Here is a 16,231-nt window from a genome sequence, read left to right on the forward strand (position 1 = left end):
TCACTGTGCTTCTCACTCTGTTTCCTGTGAATCTTTGACACTGTGTCCTGGCTTCGCTTGCTGTTTCCTTCTAGAGTGAACCTTCCCTGCAGTTACACTGCTGCTTTCGAGGCACAGTGCCTCCTGTCCCTGGAGCTAGTCCAGTTACTCGTGTACTTTCAGTTACAAAGGTTTTTTTCTCTCCCTCCAGACATTGGTCTGCAGCTTTCCCTCTCGCCCTGAGAGCACACACACACACACACACACACACACACACACACACACCGCCCCCATCCTTTGTGGTATCTGTGTCAGTCAGTTGGAATGATGGTTCACTTTGCCTAGACTCTCCCTAGGCCTGGCTGGGCACCACTGCCTCCGGCACCCCCATTATGCATTCCTTTTCAATTGCCAGATGTCCTCAGTCCCTGTGGCTTCTGCATTCCTGTTCTTTCCTCTTAGAAATGAGCTTTCTAACAGCAGGCTCCTCCCTTTCAGGGCATCTGAAAAGGAGAACTGTTAACCAGACAGGTGATGGTGTTCGGGAGTGAGGGACACACAGCAGATAGGGAACATGGAGAATTTAATGACGACAGATGGGCACAGGCACTCAGGAATTTACTGGCAGGTTTTATATAATAATTTCAATTTTGTGGAGTGGGAAGGGGGTCCTTAAAGAAGATTTCAGACCAACTTTGTGTTTTTATAATTCATATGCTCAATGGAATATTAAATGTAATAGCCCCACCAATTTTCCACAGCCTTTTACCTTCATACAATGACGATAATGGTATTTATTTAGCCTGTATTCTTAAGTCTGCCTGACTGTAAAAAACAATGGGAAACTTGTATGGGAAAATGGTTTATTATCCACTGAGGATGAAGATTTTTGGTTAATAGAAAGCTACCAAGTATATAATTTAGGGATTATCAGTTTGCATATTTCAAAACTTTCAACCCAGTGGAAAGTACTTAGTGCTTAAAATGAAGGAAGGATTAACTTTCACATTAGTGTGATTCAGAAAGCACTCAAAGATCTTACAGACATTTCATTCGCAGCATAAACATCAACAACCCCTGCTCTGGCACAGTGCAGAAGCCCAGGATCCTTTTGGTAGAACTTTGACTGATAGAATTTGATCGAAATATTTTTCACCGTGTAATACTGGGACGGTATGAGCTTAGGTTCAGCCGCAGATTACGAGAGCAAACTCCTGTCACACCATGGTCCTCTCCCATAAATCTTAAGTAGAATGGGGAAAAAATAAAGTAAAAAAATGGCTAAGGCAGCCTCGCTGTGAATGGAAAGAAGCAGTCACATGACACAAAGCCAAGCAGTCTCATAATAAGGAAGGATGAGCCTTGAAGTGTGTTGACAGGTCTTGGTGTCAGCTGAGAGAAATTCTCTTGGGGAACAAAAGGATTCTTTTGTGTTTGTGCCAGAAACTGCTGAAGAAAACAAGCATGAAATAGAACTGTATCCTGGAGGCAGAAGATGCATAATTGATGACAGCAGAAATAATAGAACAAATATTTTTAGCTCTATTTTAGAGGGATTGAGGAAAAAAATAATTAAGAAATTTCAAAGAGAAAGAAAATATTTCAGAAGGAGTGGCAAATGAAAATATGTGCGACAGTATTTTTTGTCACACACATACACACACACACACACACACACACACACATGGATGGCTTAGGGAAAGACAGAGAGTCACCACTACCTGTGTGTATTTTTAAGTTTAGGAATTAAAGCAGTAACCACATACCTGCAAGCCCATCTCCTAAATTAGAAAAAGAACCTGTGGTCTTTGATCAGGGATTAAATTAGAGTACTTGGAAACATACAAATTGGATAGTGGTAGATATATAGAAAGGCAGTCGGACTTAACCAGCATGATTAATTTCTTTCAGCCAGTGACAATGAACCCGCTGGGTAAAGCAATGGACATAATTTACTTGGACTTGAGCATGCTACAAAGCCAGCTACGATGGTTTTGCCAGGGAAATACTTAATTGGATATTAGATTGCTGTGGCAACTGGCAGAAAGCAGCAAATGGTCACTCACCCAGATCAGGGTGATGGATGGGATGCTTTCCAGAGCCACAGGGGGCCCCATTGGGGTCATACAAGGGGAGATTAGAAATGAAAATGTGAGTGCTTCAGAGACACCAGCACGGTCAGAAAAATGAAGGAAATAGAAAAATGAATACTAACAGAAGATTGCCATTGCCTGCCAAGATGGGGGTTAGAATGCCGTGACCCAAACCAGAAGGGCTAGCATTGCCTGTGGCTACTTCTCCCAGACAGCAAGACTATATCTCTCTAGCTCCACCCTAGTAGCCGGCATAGCCACCTAGAAGAAGAGGCAAATTTAGACTCCAGAGACTGAGTCACACCCTACACCGCCCTATGTGCTTTGTTCAAGGAGACCAAAGTGCTTTCAAGCAACCAGTATACCAGTTATCGGTGTGTGTGTTTGTGTGTGTGTGTGTGTGTGTGTGTGTGTGTGTGTGTGTGTGTTTCTCTCCTACCCCTGCTCTTCCATAATGTAACACATCAGAATTTCATTGTTTTTTTTTTTATTTCACTCATTTTAAAAGAAGATTGTACATTTTTTAAAAGCCTTACAGTATTATTGGCTCTCTTCATCATTTACTGTGCTTGGTAAAAATGATCATATGTATTAATCTTGGTAGTTCGAGGCAGATAAACTGAATTTAGCATCATCCCACCCCACCAGCAGATTGTGGCCTGATAGAACAAATGAGAAGGGGACACAGATGGTAAAAATACAGTGTAGACTGTGCTAAGTGCCCTGAGAAATGCACACGGAGTCCTCTGGGATTTAGTCAGGCATGAAATTACTTCCAGCTACGAGGCTAGAGATTTCACAAGGAAGAACTGTAGCCAGGCCCGGAGAGATTGATAGGGTGTGGATGGGCAGAGGTATTGTCAAAGAAATTCCTAGTGTAAGGAGATGCCTGAGTCAAGGTGTGGAGGCGGAGAGGTGAAGCCATATTCAGGAGACATTCAGAGAGTGTTTGGAATGTTCATGGTGACAGCAGCTCTGGCTATAAAGTAAGATTAAGGCCAGATCATTGAGGGCTTGGTGTGGCAGTAGGAGGATTCACCCTACAGGTACAGGAACCTGTTAATGACTTGTCAGCAATGGGTAGCTACAGGTAGAGTTACCACTTAATACAAATATTTGAGTTATATGTAGAATGGATTGGGGACAGGAAGAGACAGATACAATGCAGGAAACACGCAGAACATAACGAGGTCGTCAACCAAGATGGTGACAGTGACAGTGAAAAGAACTGAATAGGGTGGGGCAGGTTTGAGAGGTGGGTCAACAGATGCCACAGAAGACTTGGAGATAGGGCTTTGATTCACAGTGTTCAAATGTGTCCAGGATCCCTATTCATACAAAGGCAAACATAAGCCAAGCAAAGCAGAGGGCAGGGCAACAGATGTGAAGGGCCTCCACAGCTGTGCCTTACATCTGTTTTTTGGTCTCTGTAAATATTCTGTGTGGCAGAGCTTTTCAGTGCCTTAGCTTGTTGGCCTGTCCTGCCGGCATTGGCCTTCTGGGTGTGTGTGAGAAGTTTCAGTGCAAACCAGCTCACAAAGCTCAAGGCCAAGGTCTGAGCTGGAAGGTTTCTCAGTGGAGTCCGTCACTGCTGTACCTGGCAGTCCTCACATGGTGAAGACTCTGTCACAGTTTCCATTATGCACATGGTTCTCACTCCACCCCGTCCCCCTCAAGGTTTATAACTTAGCAATGAAAATTTGCTCCCACTGGGAACTTGGCAGGAAGATTATGTTCTTAGCCCAACAGCCATTCTAGTTCAGAATTTTCTAACAAAATTGATTTAGTGCATTTTATAAAATGCAAATATTAATCTAATTCACTTCAAGTTTTTCTAAGTATTTTTGTTCCATTTTACCTTTAAGGCAGCTTGCAGACTGCCAGTCAGAAATGTATCTCATGAGAGATTTACTCTGAATATGTTTGCAGTCACTGGTACATTTTTCCTCCAGAATTATAATGCTTTGCTTAAATTTTAACTTGCCCCAAATGGCAACTACATCATTGCTTTTATGTGGATTTTTATCCTGTTGGCATCAGACCTGAGAAATCACATCTGGATCTTTTCCTTCAGATAAGTCCATGATGAAATTGTTCGCTTGCTTTTAAAGATGTCAGTGAAGGGATTCCAAAACTCTATGTCATTCTAAAGTGTGTGAAGTCTCACCTCAGGAGATTCTTTAGCTTGTAGACTGAGTTCCTTTGCCGGTCATTGACTAGCACACCCTTCAAAATTCCCTCTCTAAAGTGCCAGGTTCCTGCCTCCTCTTGAGTAAGCCACATTATTGAAGTGAGAGTTGACTGACACTGAGGTTGGACTATGTCAATCACCAGGCTAAGGACCTCGCTCTTATAATCACATCACACTGCTTATTAACTACTTACCTAACTCATGGTAGTCCTGTTTTATAGGAAACTGACACAGAGTACTAACTGACTCAAGTTGAGCTGTTTTAAGTGACCATAAACACTGTGTCAGCCCTCAAGCCCAGACTCCTACAGTGCCATGCCTCTTCCCAACTCCGCACTCGATTGCCATTGAGGTCTTTAAGCTCTCATGACTGAGGTGGATGAACCTTTCCTAGAAATGATAAACTAATCTCCATGCTGTGCTTTTGTTTCAGATTTTTTTAGAGTAATCTGATCCTTTGTGCCCCAAGCTGTTGGGTAGCCACTTGGTCTTTTCAAAGAATGAGATTCTTGTTGTGATCTTTACTAATGTGAGTGGATTTTGTTTTGGTGGAATGGAGATTGGAGGAAGGACCAGGCTGTAAAGTTGCTGGACTGGGTCTGGAGGGTCTACTTCTAGGCTGTTCTTTCACATTACTGTTGACTGGTTAGCTCTGGTTTTTGGAAAATGGCTTCAGATCCTTATGTGGTACCCTCATTAGGGGTGTTTAGTAACCTCACCCATAGTGGCTGATTTTCATAGAGAGAATGACCCAAGGGTCAGTAAAGTGGAAACCGCAATACCGTTAATGACCTAGCCTCGGAAATCGCACACTATCACTTCCAGAATGTTTTATTCATCACATAGGCCATCCCTATGTATTGTAGAAGGGAACTATGCAAGCCCCTCTTATTGAGGGGGCGAGGATGGCTGGTGCCACTGGAGAATGGCTGCCATGGCTGGAGCCACTGGAGAATGGCGCCATGGCTGGGGCCACTGGAGGATGGCTGCCATGGCTGGCACCACTGGAGGATGGCTGCCATGGCTGGGGCCACTGGAGGATGGCTACCATGGCTGGAGGCACTGGAGGATGGCTGCCATGGCTGGGGCCACTGGAGGATGGCTGTCATGGCTGGGGCCACTGGAGGATGGCTACCATGGCTGGGGCCACTGGAGGAAGGCTACCATGGCTGGAAGTACTGGAGGATCGCTGTCATGGCTGGGAGTACTGGAGGATGGCTCCCATGGCTGGAAGTACTGGAGGATCGCTGTCATGGCTGGGAGTACTGGAGGATGGCTCCCATGGCTGGAAGTACTGGAGGATGGCTGTCATGGCTGGGGTCACTGGAGGATGGCTACCATGGCTGGAAGTACTGGAGGATGGCTGCCATGGCTGGGGTCACTGGAGGATGGCTGCCATGGCTGGAAGTACTGGAGGATGGCTGTCATGGCTGGGGTCACTGGAAGATGGCTGCCATGCACCCCCCCACCCCCCTAAGAAAAGCAAGAGAAGAGTAAAGGGAAAAATAATGTTGAATAGAGAAAGACTAAAACAAAACAAAAAAAAGGAACCTAAAACAAAGCGCCTCACCTCCACCCCCATCTCCCAGCTTCATTAGCTGCTGACCATAATCCTGCATAGGGCGAGAGAGGCTTAGAGGCAAGGGATGGGCAACAGGCAATGCTAAACCAACAGCTGCCAAGATGTTTAAGTGTTCTGCACACCTCTTCCCACTCACATCGGAGAACCAAGGAAAAGCAGACAGGCAGGACTAATGAGATCAGAACCCCAGCATCACTGCTGGTGGTAGGGATTAAATTTGCACCTTCTCTCTGAGTGTGGACCTTGGGACCTCCTTCCCAAGGGGAGACTTGGCTGTGTGAGATGGATGAACCTCCTCAGGGTAGTGCTGTCTTTCTGGCATTAAATCCCCTTAGAAGAGGCACAAAGACAGCCTTCCAGATTCCCTGCAGGCAGTAGGCCCTCTGCCTCACCTCCCCATGCTCACAGCATTGAGGCAGAGCACAGTCTGTAAGGAAGTGATTCACAGTTTGCTCGGCTGCTTCTCCAAGTCTCAGAAATCAGACAAATCTATTCACCTATTCCTGTAGTAGACGGCATGATAGAAACGTTTCCCTTCTTGGGAAATGGAACAGAACAAACATCCTTGGGTATAGCCAGATATAAATGCTGTGAGCAGACAAAAATAGCCCTCTGTGAATAGGTCACTCAAATGCACCAACTCAGCCATCATTAGTGGGCTAATATAAACATCTAAACTCAGTCTTTGTTGATACCAAGTCTCCACTGATACCATGTCTCCAGTGAACAGAGAATTGTTGTATTTAGAGTTTTACACACTCTTTTAAATTTATGTGTAAGTTCTGTTCATGTTGAGGGATCATGCAGATTGACTGTGTTCCATTTTTGTTTATGTCCTGAGTTGCCTTAACTGAAGTCTCTCTCTTTTGTAGGCACAGGGTGGTGGTTTCCTATCCTCCTCAGAGTGAGGCAGAACTTGAACTTAAAGAAGGAGATATTGTGTTTGTTCATAAAAAACGCGAGGATGGCTGGTTCAAAGGCACATTACAACGTAATGGGAAAACTGGCCTTTTCCCAGGAAGTTTTGTGGAAAACATCTGAGGAGACCTAACACTGAGAAAGCTTAAAATCACATCACACAACAAAATAGCACAAAGAAACTTCTTGGAAAGAGCACATCTGTGGACGTCCAGACCATCGGGAGCTGAGCAGTGGATGGGCATGTGACTGCAGAGCACCCCCAACGTGGCTACCCCAGCAAACAGAGTGAAAAGGGTGTCTGTGTGGGTTTCGCCACTCTGGGTTCTGATATGTAGGGTGTGCCTTGAACTGTCTCATGTACTATATAGAGAAGTCTTTTTTTTTTTTAAAGATGTATAACTAAGATGGACAATTGTTTACAAGGCTTAACTAATTTATTTGCTTTTTGTAAAACTTGAACATTTCTTGTAATAGTAAATTCTTTGGATTATGATTTTAAGAAATTATTAATTTATGAAATGATCGCTAAGGAGAAGCTGGATTCTCTCCTGTTGAGAGCAAGAGAGTCTTTTTGACATAGAATGCATCTTCCCCACCCCCCTGCTCACTGGCCCCCATCATTATATTTTGCTTCTTTTAGACAGAAATACCAGTTCTCCAATATGAGTTTCCTTCCTGGAAAACTAGACAACTGAATCAATATCAATAAGGACTTGGGGTAGGTAAACAGAAGCTTCGGACAGGAAAAGTTAGTGGTTGCCTCTGTGACTACTTTGATAAGAAATCAATCCAAAGACCTAGTCCTCAATTTTATTTTGTGGGTTTTGAATTTTCCTAGAATGAAATGAATGGAGTAATAAGGAAAAATAAAGCACAACCATTGACTTGAAAAAATATTTGGAAATATATTTCATTTTCTAGGAGAAGCAGCTCAATTCATTGGTTGGAAAGTAGGAAAAATTGAAGTTGTTATTCACCGTATGAGAATAACTATGAAATGTAATTTCCATTTCACCCCAAGTGATCTGCATGCCCAGGACACAGTAAAATGTTTGTGAGATAGTGGTGTTGAGAGACACACTTGTGTTGAAATCGAAGGCTGTAGGAAACACTGTGAAAAGTTCACATTCATCCGTTGTCCCTTCTCTGCCATCTTGCATGTATTACTGGATTCCCACAGTGATAAAGACTGTGCATGGTTTGTATATATCATTACGATTTCCTGTTGAGGTTAATTTGTGATCAGAATTGACCAGTGCAGGAAGTGTGAAAATAAAGAACATTCTCTTCTGTACCCCAACACCACTACTGACTGAGGTCTCTTGAGTGTGCTTGCCCCTTCTCTGGTAATGGTGTATGTTAGCCATCACACCAGTGGTTAGTGAAAATGCTCTTTTATGTATGTCCTCCTAGCAGGCAGATGTGAAGAGGCGTTCACCCAGGAGACTGCTTGCTCCTGTGACTGTGCAAGGTCTGCAAGTCTTGCTGGGAGTGGCTGTGCCCAACCTTACAGTTGTGGCAAGATCCAGCTGCGCCCATCTTTTTATCTCCATCCTTTGATGTTGGTAGCATCCTCTACCAGTTTCATTCCCATGCCACAGAGCCGTGGGTCTGGGTAGTCCTGAAAACAAGAGGAAGACAGCCTGCAGTGAGTGACATTGACTGTCCTCACGGTCTCATGGGGAAATAAGAATCAAACAAACAGACCAACCTTTCCCTTGTTATTTTTTAACTTTAAGAAAAAGAAAAAAAGGTGGAAACTATCATCATGAACTGAAAAATCTTGCAGTAGCAAGAGGTTTCATTGTCTTAAAAAGATGTGTAATGTGGTTGAAGATGAAATCATTCCTAAGTTAACCTTTTGTGTTATTTTTTTTTGTTTTTTGTTTTGTTTTTTTTTTTTACAAAACACTGTATATTACGTTCCTGTGTGTTGAATTTTTTAAAAAAATACTTTACTTGGATATTCATGTAATATATAAAAGTTTGGTGAAATGAACTTTACTTTAGTTAGAAAAAAAAAGCTGAACCAGCTTTCATCTGTATAAGTTAACACCAATGTGTCATAATATTCTTTATTTTGGGAAATTAGTGTATTTTATAAAAATTTTAAAAAAGCAAAAAGACTACTACAAGTTAAGGTAATTTTTTACTTGTCTTTTCTCCATATTTTAAACTATGTGATTGAAGTACCCTGCTAATAGTTTCCTGGTATAAAGTTGGTTAAAATTTCATCTGTTAATAGATCATTATTTATTTTACCAAACACTGTATATTATGTTCCTGTGTTTTGAATTTATAAAAGTACTTTACTTGGATATTCATATAATACATAAAGGTTTTGTGAAATGAACTTAAGTTAGAAAAAGAAATGGAACCAGTTTTCATCTGTGTACGTTGACACCAATGTGTCATAATATTCTTCATTTTGAGAAATTAGTGTATTTTATAAAAATTTTCAAAAAGCAAAAAGACTACTATAAGTTAAGGTAATTTTTTACTTGTCTTTTCTCCATATTTTAAGCTATATGATTGGAGTACCCTGCTAATAGTTTCCTGGTATAAAGTGGTTAAAATTTCATCTGTTAATAGATCATTAGGTAATATAATGTATGGGTTTTCTATCAGTTTTTTTTTTGGAGGGGGGGACAGTAGATGGATTTTGTAACAAGGGCTTGTTACACAGTGATGGTTATGATAAAATTATAATTTATCATTCTTTTTCATGTTAATTTTGAGGACTGGATAAACGGTTTCAAGATTAAATTTTGATGTTGGACCATTCTATGCCCCTTGTGTCAATCTTTAAAAATTTGCTCTAAAACAAACCAACCAAAAACATTTGGGGCTGGAGAGATGGCTCAGCAGTTAAGGGTGTGTACTGCTCTTACAGAGATCTGAGTTCGGTTTCCAGCACTCATGTCGAGAGGCTCAGAACTGTCTATAACTCTGGCTTCAGAGGATCTGACACCCTCTTCTGACTTCCTTGGGCATCTGCACTCATGTGTACAATCCATACACAGGCACATAATTAAATAAATATTTTTTAAAAAACTGGTCACTTTTGACTTAATTTCTAGGCAACAAGAATTCTTTGCCTACAGCTCAGGTGTCTGTGAGAGTCGGTTTGATGGTTATGATTTATTTTACATCTCAAACAAACCTTATTTGTTTAGCTCCCCAAGAAGCTTAAAAATCTTCAAACATTTTATGGGTCTCACAAGATACCATATAACTCTTTCGCTGCCCTCTCCTCCCTCCAGGGTTACTAAAATAGCCTAGTAAGTGCTCTTTCTCAAATTGTAGGAGTAGCAGACCCATAACCAAACACGTGATCACCAGTAGGTCACAGCGTGGCGTGAGAACACAATCCTTAAGCTTACCATGATTTCAGTCTTCCGTGAAATGAAAGGACCATGTAAGTCTCGTTTAAAAAATATTTTCCTTTTACCATATCGAATTACTTGTCAGAATTAAAAATCAGGAATTCTAGGTTGTATTGTAGCTTTGCCAAAAGCTACCTTTGTAATTGCCTGTGCAGGTCAATGATTATTTCCTCCTGTTACTGTCCCATGTACTCCACTGGGTGAAGGTGAAGGGCAGAGTAGAAAATGGTTCTGTTTGGAAATTTTAATGTTTTAACGTGATACTAGTTTCATCAAATTTCATTACAATATTTTATCTCTTCCCTGTGGAGTGTATGTCATACAGTAACTGCCTTTCAGGGTCTAACTGTGTTTGAAAGGAACAAATCGAGGTGCTTTCACACTCTGAGCTATCTTGCTGGCCCATGTAAAGATTTAAAAAAAAAACAAACAAACTAGTTTTAAACCAATGAAACTGTCCTTATCTAGATAGTGTCCTGTTGAAAGCACTCCAAGAAAAAGAACTTGCCAGTCTCTGAAAATAAACGAGAGGATATTTGCAAAAGAGATTAGCCAGTGTCCAGGTTTAACAAAGGGGAGTGACCCTCACTAACTCCTGTGGCTCCAGACTGTAGGGAGTGCTGGGGACTTTGCTCTGCCTGCCCCCTAGGCCATTATCACCAGACACAGGAAGGAGCTATTAGACTGAGTGGTAGCCAGCCAAAGTAAACGGTGACAGTTTGAATATACCCAGTCTCCAGTTGACAAATGTCTTTTGTGTTTTCTATTACAGTTAACCCTTGAACAATGCAGTTTTGAACTGGGCAGGTCCACTTTATATACAAGATTTAGAGATATGAGAAAAACATAAAGACAAACCATATACCCTGGAAATAACAACAAAAAGCGGTGTCATGAATGCATACAATGTATGTAGGGTCTGTTATTTACCACCATAAAAGACACACAAACCTGTTATTTTAAAAAGTTAAAATTCATCAAAACTTTCACAAACATAGATGTACATGGTACCATTTTCAGTCGAAGGAAATGCAAACAGACATAAGATGCAGCATAAATCATAACTGCATCAAGTTAATGGCAGCACTTGCTGCAGCTATCACACAACTGCCATTGCGGTGAGCTCAAGAGTTCAAGTATCTGCTTAAATCACCCTGTGCTGCTAATCAGCTCCATGTGAGCGTGCCTCTTGCCAGTAAATTGTGTACAGTAGTAAAAAGTGGTCGCCCAGGGTGTTCTCACATATTTTTCACAGTATATAACATACAAAATATGTGTTAATCAACTGTTGCTGTCGTTAGCAAGGCTGCCAGTCAGTTGTAAGCTATTGGCAGTTCAGTTGGAGGAAAGTCAAAAGCTACATGTAGATTTGACTCCAGGACTTGGCATCCCCCCCACCCCTACACACACACACACATAGATATTGTTCAGGTGTTACCTGACAGAACTTTCTGCTCTGGCTGTTTAGATTTTCTTTTCAGAAGGACCACATGGATCTTTGCCCCATGTGTATTCTTGTTTCATGCAATGACCAAAAGTCCCAGGAACTATGTTGAAGGGAACTGCAGTTGGTGTTAATCTTCGAGTCACCATTCAATTCTGTTATTACAGGATTAGGCTACTTTATGACACTGTTAAAGTCTCCAAAGATAACAGAATCGCCCCATCTGCAATCAAAGAGCAGGCTACCATGGCCATAGCCTATAACACCTTGATAAGAAATGTGGTTTGACCTTGGAGTTGAATCTTTCAAGGTCAGAATCCTTGTAAAAGTGTTAAAAGAAATAATGAGAGACTTTGGAATAAGAAAGCCTTCCTAAATATGACTCATATCCAGGACCAATAGAGGAAAGAAAAATGGTAAATTCAACTATGGGATAATTGAAATCACTATGTGACAAAACACCATAAACAAAATCAAAAGATTAACAGAAAAATTTTGTGATTCCTGCAGCAGATTAAAAAGATGATATCCTTTATAGGTAAAGAGCTTCTATGAATAAGAACAAAACCCAAAAGTGAAATCCACCCATAGCTTGTAACAGAAACTGCCTGTTGCTTTTTGATACATCTTTTCTCCTCTCTCAGGAACTAATATCTGGGATTAATTAAAAAGCTGAAGTGTTAAAGGAACTTACGATAAGGCTAGGGGGAGGCACACACTCTTGTCATCACTGTTCTCCACCCCCTCCTTCAAGTGTGCCATGTAGATAGGATGGCTGGACTTCAGCAACTTCTTGTGCCTTGTTTTGGATTTGTCTGAGCTGGTCAGTCAGATACAGCCACAGATAGAGCCAAGAGAATCTCAGGGAAAACTCAGGTTCTAGAAACCAGAAGCAGGGTGCGCACCACTCAGGGCCTACGAGAAAAACCCAAAGTGTCCAGGAGGCAGAAGACAAAAGCAGAGAGAATATTTAGGCCGCTGCTTTTAAGTTTTTTCAGGAAATCTAAGTTGGACAGGGTCAAAAGTTCAAATAATTTCAGCAAGTTTAGGCTAGTGGGGTTGTCACTAGCTGCCTGGCACCTTGCCCTAGGAAATGAAGGCAATGGAAGGCTGAGGTGCAGGTGGACTGAGGAGGTCTAGTTGCTGGACCTGGTTAGTTTACATATCAAAGGCTTGTTCCCACAAGCCCATTGGTTATCTTTAAGAACTAGCTTGCCTTAACCAGTTTCTCACCAACCCAGAAGGGTTTTTCTTTTTCTTTCTTTTTAAAAAAAAATATATATATATATATTTTTTATTATTTTTATTTTATGTGTATGTGTGTATTGCCTGCATGTATGTAAGTGCACCTACATTGTGCAATGCCCTCAGAAGATAGAAGAAGCTGTCAAATCCCCTGGAACTGGAGTTACAGACAGCTGTTAGCTGTCATGTGGATGCAGGGATTCGAACCCAGGTCTTCTGCAAGAACAGCATGTGAGAATCAGGGGACAACCTATGAGAGAGAGCTGGTTCTCTCCTTCCACTTTGTGAATCCCAGAGAGGGAAGCCATATCATCAGGCTTGGAATCCAATGCTCTTAACTGGTGAGCCATCTCCCAGTCACGTGCATGTGCACGCATCACACACACACACACACACACACACACACACACACACGCACACATCAAAACATCATAATACACAGAAAAATGTAAATGTTTATAAGTCATAAAGCACCCTTAAAGGTGGAAGATGCATACTAATGTGATAAAGAAAGAAGGGGACTGGGGTCTAGCTCAGTGGTGGAGTCCTTCAGGAGCATGTGGGGGCCCTGGGTTCCATCCCCAGAGATGAAAAAATAAGTTTGAGATAATGACAAGTTTATAGGCTTAATGCAGCCTGTATTACTTATCTCTAGATGGGATTTCTGTCAGAATAAACCCTGAGAATTAAAGCCACTGTACTCTGGTCTCTTACCACCATCAACCTGACTAATACCAATATAAACTGGCAGTTCGTCAAAAACCAATTCAGTTGGGTTGTGGTGGCAAATGCCTGTAGTCCCAGCATTTGGGAGGCTGAGGCAGAAGGATCACAGGTTAGAGGGTACTCTGGGCTTATCTTAAAAATAAAAATAGGGCTGGGTGTGATGGTGCATGCCTTTAATCCCAGCACTCGGGAGACAGAGGCAGGCAGATCTCTGTGAGTTCAAGGCGAGCCTGGTCTACATAGTGAGTTCCAAGACAGCTGGGGCTACAGGGAGACCCTGTCTCAAAAAGACCAAAAAATTTTTAAAAATTTAAAAATTAAAAAAAAAAAACTAAGTTTAAACATATTAAAAGATGTCCCACCCCATTCCTTATGTAAGTTTACATTAACAACATGAAGTATTATTTTCACCTATAAAACAGGAAAAAATTTTTAATATTTTATTATTTTTATTTTATGTATATGAGTGTATTGCTTACATGTATGCAAGTGAGTCCATGTAGTACAATGCCCATGGAGGTAAGAAGAAGGTATTGGATCCCCTGGAACTGGAGTTAGGACAGTTGTTCGCCACCATGTGGGTACTGGAAACAGAACCTGAATCCTCTGCAAGAGCAGGCAGTGCTCTTAACCACTGAGCCATCTCTCCAACCCCATGGGAAAAATTTTAAAAGTTGAAGTCATTACATTGGCAAAATAAGGGACACTCAGTAGCAAAATTACAAATGTCTTAACCCTTTTACTTTTAAGAATTTTTCATCCTAGTGAGGTATGGTAGTGCATGTCTTTAATCCTAGCACTTGACAGGCAGAAGCAGGCAGATCTCTATGAGTTCAAGGCCAGTCTGGTCTACATGGTGAGTTCCAGGCCAGCCAGGGTGACATTGTGAGACCCTGTATCAAAAAGAAAGAAAAAGAAAAAAGAATCAGTCATTCATATATACTGACTGATCAAGTATAAAATGATTGCACTATGTTCTGAGGCCTTATTATTTGTTTTTGAGTCAGGGTTTCCCAGTATAGCCCAGGGTAGCACAGAACTCACTATCCTATTCCTCAGGCTCCCAAGTTCTGGCATTATAAGCATGTGCCACCTACAGTATTGCTTATAATAGTAACATATTGCAAACAACTTGATTGTCCAGCAATTAAAAAAAAAATCTTAAGTGTCTTTTTTATGCCTGAGATTCCACATGTAGCTCTAGAAGCTTTAATGTGGTAATTCTGGCCACGGAACCCAACTTTTAATTGTACTTCATCTTAACTAACATAGGTTTAAGTAGCCATGGCAGGAATATCTACAGTATTGAACACAGTTTCAGAGAATAAAACTATTTGTATGTGTATGGTAATAGAGAATTGTGCCCAGGGCCTTACACATGCTAGGCAAGCACTCTTCCACTGAGCTATACCCCCAAACTTTTTACTTTATTTTGAGACAGATCTCCTTAAATTTCCCAGACTGCAGTCCTCCTGACTTTACCTCTGAAGTAACTGAGATTCTAGATGTATGCTCAATGCCAGCTATAAAACTATTTTTAAGAGATCACTCAAGAAAGAGAAAAAAAAACCACATCTGTTTATTACAATATTATATCCAGTTTTTCTTAGGCACAAATTTAGGCATTTTGAAATGGTCACCTTACTAGAGATTAAACTTGGGTGTTCATATATGCCAGGCAAGTGTTCTACTAATTTATCTACGTTCTTAGACCCACCAATTTATTCATTTATGATTACAGAATTTGATGTGTTAGAAACCCTGCCAGATATGTGGAAATATTTAACTTTGAGCACTATTTCTCTCTCTCTCTCTCTCTCTCTCTCTCTCTCTCTCTCTCTCTGTGTGTGTGTTTTGCTGAGATGGGATCTAGATCTCTCACATGTTAGAAAAATGCCCTATGCTAAGGTCTAGCCTTAGCCCAGAGATTGTTTATTTTGAAGAATTTCTTCCTCCTCATACCCTCAATAAACAGGCAAAGAAATTAGGCTCAGGAAGAAAAGTGGGGTGAGCTGGAGAGATGGCTCAGCATGTAAAGACACTTGCCATCAAGCCTGACAAGCAGAGCTCAATCCCAGAGACCCACATGGTGGAAAGAGAGAACCTACTTCTACAAGTTGTCCTCTGATTGCTACATGTGTGCCATGACATTTGCACCCCCCATGAATTAATAAGTACAGTGTAATATTTTAATTTTGAAAAATAAAAACAAGAAAAGTGAGAAGTTCTCCTAAAGCCTCTGGTTTGGCTAAATGGACCAGTGACCTCCAAGCAAACACAGATACCTGATCCCCCAAATGTCAGGTTGTGTCTCTCCCAGCTCTGTCTTGATTTTCACATTCACTATGATCTTCAGTCCACTAAAGATGCCCAGAATGAGCATGTGACTCCCAAAGCTGCTGGGGTAATGATCAGATGATCTGCCCACTGTGAACAGAATGGACATTTTCTCAGCAAATTGAGACTGGGGCTTACAGAGGGGAACAATGGCCCTTAGCCGTCTAATTAAACACAGTGACATCTCTGGCATAAAAGGCCATCCTTATTCCCTGACCCCTGGAGCAAGGTCAGTTCAAGTGAAGGCCAGCCACCAGTGCCTTATCTTTCCAATCACATCAAGTTCATTTCTTTGCCTGGTGAAAATTGAAAGCTTAATGGAATTAC

At 41.4% G+C, this 16,231-nt stretch overlaps 1 protein-coding gene across 3 annotated transcripts in view; it reads left to right on the forward strand.

Annotated features, from left to right (window-relative positions):
- The window catches only part of Sh3rf1 (SH3 domain containing ring finger 1), a 177,269-nt gene extending 168,386 nt beyond the window's left edge, over positions 1-8,883 (forward strand). For all 3 annotated transcript variants that reach the window (XM_029559547.1, XM_008824940.3, XM_029559548.1), the window contains one exon: positions 6,718-8,883. In XM_029559547.1, coding sequence (XP_029415407.1) covers positions 6,718-6,886 — 169 coding nt within the window. In that variant the 3' untranslated portion in view covers positions 6,887-8,883. The remainder of the gene's footprint in view (positions 1-6,717) is intronic.
- Positions 8,884-16,231: the final 7,348 nt, after the last annotated feature.

Source organism: Nannospalax galili, unplaced genomic scaffold, assembly GCF_000622305.1.
Source record: "Nannospalax galili isolate Female #2095 unplaced genomic scaffold, S.galili_v1.0 scaffold109, whole genome shotgun sequence".
NCBI lineage: Eukaryota > Metazoa > Chordata > Mammalia > Rodentia > Spalacidae > Nannospalax > Nannospalax galili.